The 16,515-nt window shown below is 42.2% G+C and overlaps 1 protein-coding gene across 1 annotated transcript; it reads right to left on the bottom strand.

The window, feature by feature from the left end:
- Positions 1–3,891: 3,891 nt before the first annotated feature.
- LOC308119693 (transcription regulator protein BACH2-like) lies at positions 3,892–12,169 on the bottom strand (the record flags this gene model as incomplete). Its single annotated transcript, XM_080479843.1, has 4 exons — positions 3,892–4,332; positions 5,178–5,384; positions 8,692–10,110; positions 11,900–12,169. 4 exons carry the CDS (start codon positions 12,167–12,169, stop codon positions 3,892–3,894), a joined length of 2,337 nt encoding a protein of 778 aa, XP_080335969.1.
- Between the last annotated feature and the right edge of the window lie 4,346 nt (positions 12,170–16,515).

Here is a 16,515-nt window from a genome sequence, read left to right as displayed (position 1 = left end):
CAAAAAAACCCCCAAAGTAACAGGTAGTACAGAACATTGTAAACATACTCACACACTAAAGTAAACAATATTACAACTTAAGTACTTGCACATAAAGGATTTTCCCCATCAGCTAACCAACTATAAACAAATTGCAACCATTAGGAAATGGAAAAAAAAAAAATAATGAAAAAAGATAAGTGATCTACACTGATCCGCAGCCCAACCCGCAACAACAAATAAATAAAAAACAAAAAAACTTCCTATTATCGACTGTGAATGAGCTGAGCAGAGTTCTTGGGTGCGTTCACACCACACGCTGTTTTCCTTCAGTGTCCTGTGGAAATATTGGAGCGTCTCTGATCCACTTTAGTTGTGAAACTACTCCCTCGAACAACCTTTAATTTCACATGCTTTAAACCAATATCTGAGAATAATAAGTGCAATTATTACCGTCTTAAAAAAAACAAAAAATTGAAAATCTAGTTTGACTAGTTCTCCTTCATCCTGTTTGATCCAGCAGTCAGACAGGGAGAGCGTGGCTCGGCGTGGAGCAGCAGAGTGATGGCAGACAGCGGCAGCAGACAGCAGCAGCAGCAGCACTCACCCCTGCCACGTGCCTCACCATTGACTTTTCAGCAGATGAATTTGGCATCTCTTTAAATCAATAATGTGCCAGCGTGTTTGTTTAGAGCCCTCATACCGTACACTGTTGAGGATGTGTTTCGTTGGGAGCAACTGATCGCTGGCTTGTAGTGTTTCTACAAATTTACGGGCGACGTCGGAGATTTTAAGCTGCCGCGCGCAAATGTGCACGTATTACTTTTAAAAGAGGAACAGCGCAGTTTATCGACCACAATGGGAAACAACATGAAATGTGTCGGGACAAGTTAAACTTGTGTTTAAACCAAGGGGTCACCGGTGGGGCAAAAACAGTTTGTGTACAAATTACTGCAAAAACATCTATGTTATTTCTCAATAAAAGTAACTGATGTTTCTAATTTATTCAGTGTGGATGGCACTGTCGAGAGTCAAGAGAAGCAGACAACACAACTCGAACACGAGTGACGCAACAGCAGCGTCAAAAACGTGTATGTAAAGTAGATAGAAATAACGTTTCCTTCTAAACAAAGGAGTTTTATTGGTCAATTAAGTCTATTTAGTATCAGAAGTTAAAATGTGAAATGTTAAAATGCCGTTCATGTTTCTTTAAAAATGTAACTTACAAAAAATTGGGAAAAAACATTGGGAATGGATATATCCTTATTTTTTTATTGTCCAGTCAACCGCAGATCATATCTGGCTTCATGTGGCTTTAAATGAATTTTAGAAAGTAGTGACAACTAATATTTATTACTGTAAAATGTGTTTTAAAGGCCAGAGACCTGAGCAACTTTCCCAATTAATTGTGACTGGACTGGAGTGTGTCCAAGTAACTCTCGACACAATGAGACTGGGGACGCACAGTGTCAGTGAATCTGTCTGCTGCTGAAGTCCTGCTGCCTAAGTTCACTTTTTAAATTAATGTCTGTAACACTTTCGATATATAGCGCATCAAATGTAGGTCGTTTTGCTCCACTGTGAAAACCCCCGCTGTAGAAAAAAGAATCAAAAACAGTGGAAGAGAGTTGGAAATTAGTTAGAATCTAATGAGTTATTGAGAAACTTTCGTCCTTATGTTGCATCTGCAAGAACAACACACATCATTTCTTTCCGTCCAGAAAGCTGAAATCGGTAGAAACTCCAATATTTTTCTGTCGCCATCGTTCCTCCAGGACACTGAACGTACGCAACTGAGCCGATCCAACTTGAACCAGCTGAGGAAATGTGTCAGCGTGCTCGATCTTAAAAATAGAAACGCACACCAGTATGCTCCTTTCCTTTCAACCGGACTCAAGATTTAAATTAAGTGCCATACGTCGCAATGCGTCCAACACAACACCAGGCGTGGCCTCTTGGAGGTCTCAGGCAGTGCTATATGTTTCACTGTAGCTTTGTCTTTTTGCACAAAGTGGAAAAAGGCAGAAGAGATGTGTAGAAAAAAAACCCCAACAAATCATCCAAATAAGTGCGCAAAAAAAAAGAAGATAAAAAGTCTGACGCCCCAAAAAACTAAACAAAAATGCTTTGCATAATGACCATTTGATCATTTCACCGAATGCAACCTTTTACAAATACATACCTTTGGTAACATTTTACTTTAAAGTCCTGTGTCAATCAACAATTACGGGATCGTTTGAAAATGGTGATCCACATACATAAACTGTTTTGATGTTGTTTTGATGTTGAACAGCAGTTGTTCTTCGTACTTGAAGACAGTTCAGTTTTTCCGGTGGCAGAATGATTTGTGTGCATATGTGTGGAGGAGCTACGGTATGTAACCCGTCTGTGTGTTAAAGAGTGAGAATATGTCAGCAGACCTTTGAGTAAACAATATGAACTGGGAATCAACATTGACGTTTAACTCCAAAACAACTTAGGCAATTAAACACTTACAATAACTGTGCTCATTTTTCTTAAGTGAAATAAAACGTATGTTATAGCTGAATGCAACATAAGTGAATTACAAAAACACAATAAGGTAGCAGGCGCAACGGTTGTGAGGCTTCATATGAGGCTTCCTCCGGTCGTTCTTTATTCGACTCGGGTCAAAATAACCTCTGACAATATATTTCATAGTAAAAATGTAGAAGGTTCAGCATTCAGCCAAAGATAACGACTTAACATGATGAAGTGAGCCTCTATATCAGTGGATAATGTATTAATTTCACGTGTTTCTTTGTCCAGTCTGCAATGTAGAAGTGTATTATTAGTATTATGAATGGAAGAATCTTTTTATCATTGATTTGGAAGTGTGGCTACAGAGATCAGTGGAGGGATATCTACTCCACACCAGCAGTTATTTACATCCTGACTGTAAATGTAAATGATCAAATGTATGCAACGATGCAGACTTTGGACGAAACGCAGAATACAGAGTGTGCTACTTGCGGGGGTAACTACATGGCAGTTGTTGCTATCTTGGGGAAAGTTTTAACAGAATACTAACTGAATTCTATCATGACGATGTGGAGTACCAGTCAAAGGTTTAGACATTAGTGATCCAACTGACTCTCCTTTTCATCCGTGTTTGATTTGTCTACGACTGCACCTGAGGATACTTTCGAAGTTCTAGAAATGTTCCATATTGACGGATCATCATGTCCTAAAGTACAGACAGGCTGGTGTTTCACTTTTCGTGGTTCTTAATTTAATGTGGATTTGGAGAGCGTCTGGAAAACACAACTTAAATAAACTGTAACAAGCCCACCTCTGAAAACCACCACAGATGGGATCAAACACATTAAGAAGGCATGAAACCCCACAAATTAACTAAGGTGTGTCCAAATGTTCAAGTGGTACCATCTGTGTTTTCTCACGGAACGTACAGACCTGAGGTTACTTTTACATCTAACTATTAGACAGACGGAGAACAAATGTAAAGCAGCTCCTTGAGTGAATTTGAACTGACCGATGCGGAAAATCAAAACCGACTTCAAGTGTCAGAAAATTGGCAACGGTTTGCACTTTTGTAACTGTCAAGATCAGGCAGGACTGGAAAGTAAAGTGCGTGTACGTGTTGACAAGAATATTACTGTACATTCTGTAGATTTCCTGAGTTTATCCTCCCATGATGCACGAGAGAGGGAGGGGAGCAGACAGGAAGAAAAAGTCCAATGAGACAAAACGAAAGAGAGGAAGAGAGAAAGACAGAGAGAGAAAGAGAGAGAGAGCTGCCAGTGCTTTAGTTTCATACCAGTCCAGAAAATACCTGTTGAACAGTATTGCTGATAAGACAACATTAGTGTCATCCATTTAGAAAAAAAGACAAAAACATTTTCAAAAGGGTGTCGTGTGTTTGCCAGCAGTTTTTTAAGCGCAGTCCTGTCCATCCTGCTCCCCTGTTGTGCATTTCGCAGTCATTTCCTGACAGAAATCCACCGTTACAGTGGGGCTACATACTTCCTCAGAGGATCTGAGCGCAGGGGAACGCTTTCGGTTCTTCTGGCTTAAACCCGACGCCTCCCGCCCAGGCTGCCTGTCCTGCGGCAGTCCCCGACGAGCACCCACCTCGGACTGACGAGCGGCCTCACTTTGCGACGCTGCAGGCGGTGTGTGCTGAAAGGAGCCGTCCTCGGACGAAGGCGACGGCGGGCTGGAAGTGAGGTCGATGCTGGTGGAGGCGGGAGGCGGCTGGCCGCCCTGCACCTCCAGACACACTTGCTGGGAGAGGAACGAGAGGTTCTGCCACAGCTCCGACATACAGATTTTCAGCTGGTTGCGCTCACTCAGCAGCTTGTCCTTCTCACAGACCTGCCGTGGATTAACAAGAGAAATGATGTGTGTCATTGTAGATGGAGCAGCATCCTTACTTCACGCCACACTGGAGGAGGATAGCTCCATGGTATAATGATCATTTGCAAACATTAAAGAAGCACAAAAAATGGAGAAGAAATGGCATATAAGTCGATAAGTATTTTGAATAGCCTGGAGAGATAGTTTGTTAATCTATAAAAAATTCCTTCACAAAACTCGAACTGCCTACTATTCCTCCTTAACAGAAGAAAACAAGAACAACCCTAGATTTCTCTTCAGCACTATAGCTAGGCTGACAAAAAGTCACAGCTCTCTCGAACCTCATATCCCTTTAACTTTGAGCAGTAATGACTTTGTAAACCTCTTTAATGACAAAATTCTAACTGTCAGGGATAAAATTAAAGACTCACTGCCCGAAGCTGTCGCAGACCTACCAGCCACATCTTTAGATTTGTCAGTGGAGCCTGATTTTCAGTTATTTAGCTTCCGCCCTATAGAGCACTTCACGTTATCCTCAAGGATTGCATGTCCCTCTGTCTGAATGGATGTGTGGGCAGGAGGAGCATTAGATGTTCATTGAAGGAGCCAGATGGAGAACTAGCTATAGTAGTAAATAAGGACATAAAAAAGAGGCCCTAAGACAGAGCCTTGTGGAACCCCTTCAAATGCCATTGAGGTTACTGTGTGATTGTAAATTGCCTTCAACCGTATGTGTGTGTGTGTGTGTGTGTGTGTGTGTGTGTGTGTGTGTGTGTGTGTGTGTGTGTGTGTGTGTGTGTGTGTGTGTGTGTGTGTGTGTGTGTGTGTGTGTGTGTGTGTGTGTGTGTGTGTGTGTGTCCTACCAGTTTGCGGATCTCACTCTCCAGGTTCTGGATGCAGTCCAGCTTTCGCTTGCGGCAGCGCTGAGCAGCGATGCGGTTTTTGCTGCGGCGGCGGATGTCATGGATGAACTCTAGCTGCTCTGACGTCAGTTTGTGCATCTTGATGAGAATCTGGAAGTCGTTGCGCGGCAGATTGATGATTTGGTCCACATGGAAGGGCAGTTTGACCTGAAAGATACCCAGGGGTTTGATGTCAATCCCATTTTCCTACGATCATAATTCATTGCTTCCTTTAACAGAATGACTACACACCTATCTCTTTAACATCAGCTTAACTGACTTTCCAGTTATAACAGTGAGAACACATTAAGCAGTCTGTTGTACTTTTACTCACTTATTTTTTAATAAATGAAATTTCAATGAAAAATTTTCTTTTGTTACTGCAATTTTCCATACAAGTAGGTAGGTAAAGATACACATTTTTAACACTAAGAGTACTTAAAATGAGTACTGTTCCAGCAGTATAATTTTACTTTACCAGTACTGTTATAAAAAAACAACAAAAGTACAAATGACTCTTCTCTAAAACTCCTAAGAGTATTAGTAATTTTTTAATGCATTGAATTCCAATATCAAAAACAGGTATTCCATTCTACTAATCTTTAGAAAGTGTCTACTTTTGAATTACATAGACACACAAAGTATATACAATGACACAAATATAAATTCATAAAATCAATTAATGAACTTGAAAAAATGAAGATCAAAAGGGTTAATTTTAATAAAACAATTGTGTATGTACTCAGTCACAACTTCTGATTTTAATGACAAAATATCAATTATACTTAAGGCTGAGTAAAGTTACACACTTTGTCATTTGTGAATTCATTTGTTAGTAATATTGGCAGTATTCCAATATTACGATGTCCATTGTTGTTGTTATCGTGAAATTTGTTGCAATGTGGTGGAAAATCCACTAGGTGTCAGAATTAGTCAGCACTAGTGGACATACTGTACAGCTCAAACACAAAGAAAACAGTATGAGCACTCATGGGGGCGAGTAGTGCTGACAAGACATCTCCAACATCTCCATACAATTCATTTCAGTCTCCACATGTATGATTTGATTAGCTCCACATACTTTTGGTGAAGTAACTTTTTAAGGAAGGACCATTGCAGGTATTTTTGTGATTTCTGCCAAAATTCTCGGTAGCTGGTTTCTTTAAAATAAATAAATAGATTAAATAATTAAACACCTACTTACTGAAATGACTTGAGAAAGGATTATACGTGTGCTAAATGCTTCTTTGTTTCTTCTCGACAAAATTGCATCAGAGGAGACTGAGCAGCTCAGCTCTGCACCGCCAGCAAACAACCATGACATCATTCACTGCTCTGACAAAGGAGGAGAGGGAAAAGGCAAGTGTGTGTGTGTGTGTGTGTGTGTGTGTGTGTGTGTGTGTGTGTGTGTGTGTGTGTGTGTGTGTGTGTGTGTGTGTGTGTGTGTGTGTGTGTGTGTGTGTGTGTGTGTGTGTGTGTGTGTGTGTGTGTGTGTGTGTGTGTGTGTGTTGCCTGTCCTCTACTCTATAGACAGCTATATATAGCTCCATGTCTCTCTGCAGTCACATAATAAGGTTGGAATGACAAAGTGAGCCTTGAATGGTCATAAATCCCCTCACCTTTCTTCCTTTCTCTCCTTCTCTAGTTTCCATTGTAACACTCTTTCTATCTGTTTCTAGCCTCCGAGAGCCTTTACTTGGAGATGTTGTTAAAAACAAAGCTTGTTCACATTGTTCACATTTGCATTGTCATCAAATTAAAAGTACAGTAGATAGATAGATAGATAGATAGATAGATAGATAGATAGATAGATAGATAGATAGATAGATAGATAGATAGATAGATAGATAGATAGATAGATAGATAGATAGATAGATAGATAGATAGATAGATAGATAGATAGATCACATCAAGTTCAGCTCACTCATTCTTCATAGTCTTTATGGCCATAAGAATGACTCCATCATCAGATATAAGGGACAATTTAAGTGTCATTAATAGTGTGTGTAAGCTGCAGTTAGTCTGCTTAAAACCATGATTAATAACTCCATCATAGTCCAAGCCCATTTCGGACTAAAATTTAGCGACCAAAGGTTCTACAAGCTGAGGTGACAAAGCCCAACATGGAGAGCTTTTTAATGTTGCACCGCCTCTTAAAAATATCAAAATGGAGTGAAGAAAACTACAAAGAAATCTCAAGGGTGATTGTTGGATTGAGCTAAATGTAGCAGATCTCAGGTCAGGAGTGGCAGATGGTGGAGGGAATGGGGACAGGACACCTTCCACCTGCGTACAGAGCACCCCAGGGTGTCTGTCAGCCCGCTCCATGGGCAGGACAACTGGGTCAGAACAAAGAAGTGGGATAGACCTCTCCTACTCCTACCCCCCCCCCCCCCCACACACACACACACACACACACACACACACACACCACACAGCCTCACTTGTGCCCACCTGCTAACACACATTTATTCCTAACTGTCAAACACGAACCTTGAGCTTTATACAACTGTAACCTGTCTCCCACAAGAAAAAGTGGAGCCTGACTTCTGCTTTCAGACTTCAGACAAAAAGAGTAAAACGAGGACCAACATACACACTCACTGACATTTGCTATTGTCGCGGATGAAGTAAGTGACTGCCATTTTGCAAAAAAGGGCTAAAAAACTGGAAAGACCTCTTCATACATTTCAATTTTAAGAGTTTCCAAATGATAAGTGGAGCTGACTTATAAAGCCTTTTTCCACTGACTTAACAGCCCACGAAGCACTTTACAACAATAGTCATATTCACCCATTCACACACACATTCACACACTAGAGGAAGTGTGTCTGCCTCCCACACAGAAGGCACTAATGTCATCAACCTGCTGTCATCTCATCTCATATTCGGTCATATATTGCATTTAGACATCACCTTAGCAACCGTAGAGGTTAACAATGAGCTGTTCATTGAGCTGGCCAGATGAGAGGTTTGCCACTGCTCAGAGGTTCAAGGAAGGATACGTGATCGTTAAATGATAAATTTCACTTGATAAAACCTCTTGAGTATTGCATCTGTGGCTATTGTGGCTCAGAACAGCAATCGCCAGCACAACGAGAGATATTTCTGGAAGATGTAAGTAGAGTAACTCGATATTCTCACAGACGAGGGCCATAAGCGCTCGGTAAATCTGTACATTGGCAATAGATTGTCATATAGAAATATATTCTGAATGCCAGCATATGATGTTTCATTGCATAACGTTTTTGGGGAGTTTGAATTGAGAAGGAAGTCAACAGTTGCTGAGCTGTGACTCAGTCAACACACTAGTATGTTCAAATTAAATGGTTCACACACACATACACACACACACAGAAAAAAAAAGTCAAAGGGCAAGTGAAAGTTCAGAGTGTTATCACTTCAACATTACTCTCACAATTTAAAGTGATGGGCACACAGAAAGTATATACGTAAAGCAAAGGACCGCACTAACCTCAGGGCCGGACGCCCTGGAGAAACCACTCTCGCTGTCTTCCTCCGAGAAAGAGCAGGATTCATCACTGGAGTTGCCACCACTGGCACCAAATCCTTGTTCACTTTTGATGTTGGTAAAATCCTGAGAGAAAACCGTCTCTCTGCTCTGGAGGCTGCTCTGCTCCACCACCCCAGCCAGGCAGTGAGGCAGACCAGAGATTGAGCCTGAGTGTGGGGATGAAGGGAAGTCAAACTGGGGAAGGCTGGTAGGTGAGCTACTACTGGCTTTGTCCTCTGGGAAAGAGAATGAGGAACCATAGCTGGAGACTTGGGTACGGGGTTCAAAAAGAGGGGGGGAATCTGGCGAGGGCTTGATGGAAACTGGGCAGCTGGTTGTGAGGCATAATGGATCGGAGGATGGGGAGTCATCTGGCACCAGAGCTGAGACTTTATCTTTGAGTTTCTCGTCCACATATGTTGGGGCCGACATGTGCCGCTCGCCCGTTGCGGAAGAAAAAATGACACTGCGTCTGTCGAGCTCCCCTTCATGCTTCGAAGAGGAAGCTTTGGACATGCTTTTGCTAATGCCCGTCAGTGCTGCTGGTATGACATCGGCGACGTCGGCCTTTGGATCAAACTGACCCAGAGATTCCTTCTTCCGCTGCCTATCTTTGACCAGTTCCCTGTAGTGGTTGAGAGACAGTCGGTTGGTGAGTAGCTGCTGAATGGTGGTGCTTGGCATTCCGCTGAGATCAAGACCGCCCCTCTGGAGGTAGGAACGCAGGCAGGAGGAGTTTGAGTCTTGGCTTAAGGAATGCTCGGCGGCAACTGGGACCCCTTCCACTTCCAGCTCCATCTCCAGCACCTCCTCAGTGCACAGCTCTGAGTTGCTACCATTCCGTTCGTCTCCTTCTTCCTCGAATACGAAGCACTCTTCTTTGATTCTGGAGGATGGAAGTAAAGTTTGTGGAGAAGCTCTGCTGTCGGCAAATTGCGAGTTCACAGGGCTGATTGAGGTATGGTTGGCCAGAACTACATCATCACTTCCATGATGGTTTTCTCCATTGTGCTTGCTGTCGCTGATCTCGTACTGATACCTTGTGTATTTAGGACATTGAGGGAGTTCAGCATGAAGTGGAGGAGTGCTGGCCACATGATTGGTCAGCTGCTGCCTTGCTTCTGAATCCTCCAGAGATGTTTCAACCGAAAATACGGGATCGTCTGCTGCGATGTCCTCGTCATAATCCACTTTACCTTCGCTGGCTTGTGGGCTGTCCTTCTGGAGCTGGGCTTGAAGAAAACGAAAGCATGAGTCCTCCAGGTTGTGAACACCCAAGAAGTTGGCACACAGAATCACTTCATGGATGTTTTCTCGACTTAAAACCAGCTTGGCAGTGTAGGCAAACTGGAGTAGTGGTGCAAAACCCTTGGCTGTAACCTGTAAGGTAGAGTAGAAAGCAAATATTACTAAATGAGACAAAGCAATAATCAAACACAAAATGACAACATTTTCAGGGGACTATAGAAGCTGATTAGACCAGAAAGAATCAACCGTGGCTTTTCTTATATATTGAAATGAACATTAAAGGAATGTCATTGAAAACTAATAACATGAGATGTTTAAAAATGGGCTCTTTATTGTGTTCAGTATGAAACAAACTGGCCCAAGGCTTTGATTTGAGTACAAAAGTAATATTAGATTTTTTTTATAGAACATCAACAATCAAAAGTCTGAACTATAGTAACTGAACTTGTGTTTTTTGAAAGGTAAAACTGAAGTTAGATTTTAGCTCTAAAAGGCCTTATTAAAAACTGTAGCTTGGACATTCACTGCTAAAAGGCTTCCGGCGACACACTTTTAGGGATAAGATGGAAATTAGTAATAAAAACCAGCAGTTTCACACCGCAGGTCCGCGAACACTTTGGTGAGGTGCCAGAAATCACATGAAACAGCCAGAAGCTTAGCCCGCTCTGGGATTTTTCAAAATTAGATTTGCCGATCTAAAAGGAAACCGTATTAAAGACACTTTTCAGGAGCTACTTGCAGTCACAGTTATCTGCCCGTGGCTTTTATTCAAAGGCTAGTGCTTTTGTTTGTTGGCCTTGAAGTGTTTGGCTTCAGCGAAACATTCTGGCATATTGGAGAGGGCTCCAATGGAGAGGAGGGAACCAGATAAAGAAAAATGTTATTTAGAAACTAAACCCACAAAACTCTACTAAGTGCCAGCGTATTAAAGCAGCATGGCCTTTGTTGACCTGCTAACACTAATTTGCTTAGCAGGGAGCCACAGTGACTTCTTGTAATTTATGAGTCGGTGACAAAGCAAGCGGCACAGAGGGTGTGAAATAAAACCATGCCGGGGGTGTTTAAGGGAGGGAGTTTGATTTGTAAAGTGCTGGAAGCCTGTGAGACTGATTACTGTATAAGGGTAGACTCACAGAGACATATTAATCAATATGACAGATCTGGGGCATTATATGGTAATACCAGCCAGTGGGTTCAGGAGCGCTTCCCTGATCAGCCCCGGAGGGTGAATGGAAGTGGCAGCAACTAACACGGCATCTCCATTAATATTCATGGCCAACATGTGTTCAGAAATTTATCAATTTGTGTCAACCCTACTCTATCCATGTGCTCCTTTCTCTTGTGCCCCATTTTCTTTTAATTGAAGGTCAAGTGAAGGACTCTTCTGGCCTCGCTTTGCATGCTGGCCGACTTTGACCAGATCCTCACAACTCAGGCTATATAAGCTCTGAACAGTATTTTCCTAATATTGTTTTACTAGAAAAACGTTTGTTTTTCACTCCCTGAATTAGTTATTTTGAATATCAAGCCTTGCATTCAGTCTTAAGTTGGTCTGACTCAATGCTTGACTCAAGCTCACCTCTGTTCAGTTCTTCATAACCAGCGACTGTACAACAGGCAGCATGAATAGAGTGAATCTGGAGTATTTTCTCTGTTAGTAAAGTGTTGTAAAAATGTTTTAAAACCTATTTGAGTAGAATAATAAGGCTGAAATAGTCCAAGCTAAGAGTGGATTGAGCACCTGCAACAAAAGGGTCCTATGGAGTGGTGAGTTTTTTCCCACAGTGATTTTATTTAGAGGGGAACTGTATGGACGGTCCTCACATTTTTCCCACTCAAGTAACATAGGCAACATAAAGAGTTTGGTTTCTGATTATAAGGTGAAAGTGTGAAACCCACCGGTGGGCCTTTGCCCCTTTACCTTGTCTGGCAGGGTTATGATGGGCTCCGCCTCTTCTGGAGACTTGGTGTGTCCGAGTAGGGCTTGCAGAAAGTAGCGGCTGCTCGCCGCCAGGACGGCCCTGTGCGCCCGCACCTCCCTCCCCTCCACCAGTATCGTCACATCGCACAGGATGCCCTGCCGCCGCTGCTCCTCCAGGCTCAGCAGCACATTGGAACAGTGGACCTTGGATTCGTACACGTAAACAGGTGCTGCTGCCACCTCACTGTCCAGCTCCTCGTCTGCCGACATCACTCCCTCTCACACCCTGCACAGACGAGAGAAAGAACAGAGCATTAATAACAAGCTGCTTTGGACTAAAGGAAACAAAATCAAACTTTCCCCTGTGGTCAGTCGGGTGAAGCCGCAACATCGCAGAGATTGTTTTGGCGCCATTTCAACAGAGAACGATGGAGAGGAGTTGGATTGTTTGGTTTTTGAAGATATGTGCATCCACTAAGAACCAGGGGGAAAATCAGCAGTGGTTTAGGTATAAAGATGCATCTTGAAATTAATCCTACATTTGAAATGAGCAAAAACATAATAAAAGTAACTGTAATTCATGCATACAGTGTATTTAAAAAATGCTAAAATTTACAGTCTGTGTCTCGGCATGAGGTATATTATTATGCTTTGTTTTACATGAGAAATTCTAATAAATTTGTTTCTTTTTCAATTTTTTTTTCATTGGATTTAACAGCTTAAGAGACTGTTGGACGCGTTGCACCATCTTGTGGTTTAACCTGGTTTTGCAAGACAGATCAGGCTGTGGCTAGCTGGTTAACTTTATTACATTTCTCAGCAATATCATGATGATTATTGGGAAGATTTCTTTTTTACTAAAAATATTACACACCACACTGCACCTTTAACTACTCTTTGGCCGTGTCTGCATCCTCATTACAGTAAACAAGTTCACTCTGATCTCTAAATAAGAAATGGCTTTTGGAAAGCTGAGGGGCTTGTCTCCCTCCCAACCCAGCTATTATAAGACGCCAGTATTATTTTAATAGACAGGACAAAGACAGGAGGGCATTTGAAAACAGGTTTATCACACTGACATGCATCGACTGCAAGAATGGATTTGTTGGGTTTCTCTCTGTTAAAGGCACAGAGGCTGTGTTGTATGTGGCGCGATATAAATAAAGCTGAAATGAATTACAAACATCAAAATGTATACATTGTACCCATACACAGATGTATATTATGGAACGGGATACAGGTTCATATAAAGTGCCGCAATTTTCCATTGATTGCACGGAGCCCTATCCAGAGGCTTTTCATTGTGTTTCACTTCCATGCTGTAGTACATAAAGCCCCCGACACAGACAGCTGAGCATGCAGTCTGTCTGTCTCATCAGCCAGCCCTGGGCTGTGTGTATGTGTGTGTGTGTGTGTGTGTGTGTGTGTGTGTGTGTGTGTGTGTGTGTGTGTGTGTGTGTGTGTGTGTGTGTGTGTGTGTGTGTGTGTGTGTGTGTGTGTGTGTGTGTGTGTGTGTGTGTGTGTGTGTGTGTGTGTGTGTCAGCAGGCAGCACACACAGTGGTTGCTTTCTGCTGATTCATGGCTTTTGAATAGGCTCAGCCCTGCACTGGGGGCTTGCTGGAGTAGTAGCAGCACTCCCTGGTTCTTCTCCCTGTGGCCCACGGGCCAATCATTCCAGCATTGTAGATCATCTCCTGCATCCCTTAAGGCTCAGACCATTCTCTCTTTGTGATACTTGCAACCTTTTCACAGCCAGTGTATACACCATTTTTTTCTCTTCCTCCTGCTGTGAATGAAAACAAAACCTAATTTAATAATAGAAAATATCACATGATTGCTTTGCTTAAGTATTTGCTGTTTTGGGATTTAACAGCCCATTTGGCAACCTTTTTTTTTCTTTTTCTTCCCTGTTCCTTTTTGAAAACAGTATTAGTATTGATATGTACTAATTTGTCGAACTGTGATTGTACATCAAAGATTTATCCACGTGTCCTACACTGGAGTCCATGCAAGTGCTTAATGTGCACCTCCTGTGTGCAGTCAGAACTGTCGTGATAGTGAACATTTCTTCATAATGTATTAGGTCCAAACTCAAAATCTACTGTGTTTTACCTCAGGGAATTGAAGTGTGGGAGAAAAAAACCTCAACACACTCTGGGGGGAAACAGCCGGTATCTCTCCAGCAGAGAGCTGCTGGATGAGCTCCGCAGCTGCACCAGCAGATCCAGCTACCGTCAGCAGCAAATCTTGGCCCACAGCTTTATCAACATGCTCAGATACTCGGCCAGCACTGGGCCTACCCATCCACCAACAACTAGCCTTCCACCACCAGACCCAAACCAAAGCTCCACCACCAACAGTAACTGCTCAACCGAAGAAAACTCAAGAGTAAAGTGATTTCAATTTCTTCTCAGACTCCCATTATGCCCCCTTAGGCAAAGTCAAAAGCGAAATCGGATAGGGAATACATATCTTGAGCACAGGATTCTGATTTGCAAACACAACAGAAATGAATCTGCACCTCTGAACCAGAATTTGTTTTTTTTTTAAGGTTTGCAGTATTTACAGATTCTTGCAGTTCTATGCAGTCAGACTCCTTCAAAGTGTCTGCTGGTTGTTCGAAATAAAATGGACTATTTGTAAAGAAAGCCTCGCAGGAACAAAGAAAAACATCATTGCGAGTTGCTTAAGTCAAACTTCAGGGTGTCACTTAAACTCCTTCAGCAACTGGATTGAAGAAAAAGGTTTTAAAAACAAACTACAAAACCTGAGGGGATTTCAAAGCAACAACTTAACTCCTAACTCTTTGCGCCCTCCACTGTTTCAGCATTCTAGTTTTTACACACAATACCTTTTTTCAACCGCATTTTTGTTGAAGCTCCACAAACCCTTGTTACATTTAATTATTCATACACGTGTTATTTCTCGCATTTACAGCTGAACCGAAGCAACACTATTCGCATGACTCGGTGCGAGGGGAGAAAGCTGAGCACTACCCAATTACATCAAACTACTGAAATTATGTAGAAAAATCGCATAAACACTTTCCACATTTTATATTTTCCCCGTTTCTGCTTTTGTGTCTTTGACAGTGAAAGTTTGACTTCTTTACGTCTTGCTTTGTTCTCCCTCAACCCTTACTGGATAAATTGTTCAGAGACAGTTGAAGGGCTTTGGTAAACAAGCTATTGCGAGTGGTTTCATCATTTTGTCTGGGCTGTGCTTTAATGTGTGTGAGGAGAGGATGGCATGTTTAAGCAGCAGCCACTGCTGACAGGCAGTTAACTGGTATCCATAATAATCTGTGATTACAATTGAATGAAAGAGGGCAGGAGAACAAACTTTTCAGAGTGAGAAAGCACTAAAGACACCAATAATATTCACTACAAACACAAAAGTACTACACCTTGCCAGAAGGGCACGATTAAAAGGTGATAAGAGGTACAATGATGAAAGACTGAACTGTTCATTGGACAGGGGAAAAGGGGGAGTTTACATGTTCTCCCACAATCCCCAAAAAATATTTGCTTCCGGTTATTTGGTGACTATAACATTACCTGTAGAAGTGAATGAGCGTATGTATCCCTCTAAGTGGTGGCTTGTCAAGGTGCCATCCTGACAGTTAGCTGGGATCAGAGTCAGCGCCCCGAGACATTAAGTTGGATACAGCGATATTGAAGATGGATCGACGCTGGATTGACGCTTGTCTAAAATGATTACAATTCTCCTGTTTCTTCATGTAATCCCAAACACAATTCATCGCTGGATCTGAGGGGGCCACATCACCTCTAGGAATCCTAAGTAGAGTTTATAGTCTACGATAACACCTAATAACATTGGTTTATATGAATTGGATTACTGTACACTGCTGCGATGTGAATCTGGAACTCACCAGATGTTAGGCTTGTGTACCAGGATTGAATGTATACTGGGCTCATATACATCTGAGACACACAAACACACACACACACACACACACACACACACACACACACACACACACACACACACACACACACACACACACACACACACACACACACACACACACACACACACACACACACACACACACACACACACACACACACACACACACACACACACACGCACACACCTCCCAACAGGTAGAGAAGTGGCCCTAAGGAGTGAATAATTCATCACATGCCAAACCCAGGCAGGGGGGCTCCCCTATAAGCTGTTACTACATGATAGTATTAATCAACACAAATATTTCACCAGTTGCACTCCATGCGCTTTTCAATGGATGTGCGCAGTTCAGTATACTGCTATGCCCTACTTTCCTCCCGTTTTCTCTCCTGCCCTGATTATGTCTCATTTTCGTCTCATGGTATCTGTGGGGTATACTCTGAGTAGTGCTTCTATATTCACTATCTGTGTGTGCATGTGCATTGAGGTACCTCGCTCACTGGGTCCTTGACATTTCTGGGACTAGTAGTCCTCTTTGGAAAAATACACCACAAGGGTGTGTGGGGGTGTCCATTGTTCCAATTAGAGAAAATAAAATGGTGAATTCTGATTAAACTTTGTTTAGTTTTTTTTAACGTTGTTACGCTTACAATTTTATGGAAACTAATTCAAAGGAAAGGTTTTA

Source organism: Lipophrys pholis, assembly GCF_963383615.2.
Source record: "Lipophrys pholis genome assembly, chromosome: 14".
Lineage (NCBI taxonomy): Eukaryota > Metazoa > Chordata > Actinopteri > Blenniiformes > Blenniidae > Lipophrys > Lipophrys pholis.
The sequence above is the reverse complement of the archived record's forward strand: the minus strand, read 5'-3'. Positions and strand labels throughout refer to the sequence as shown.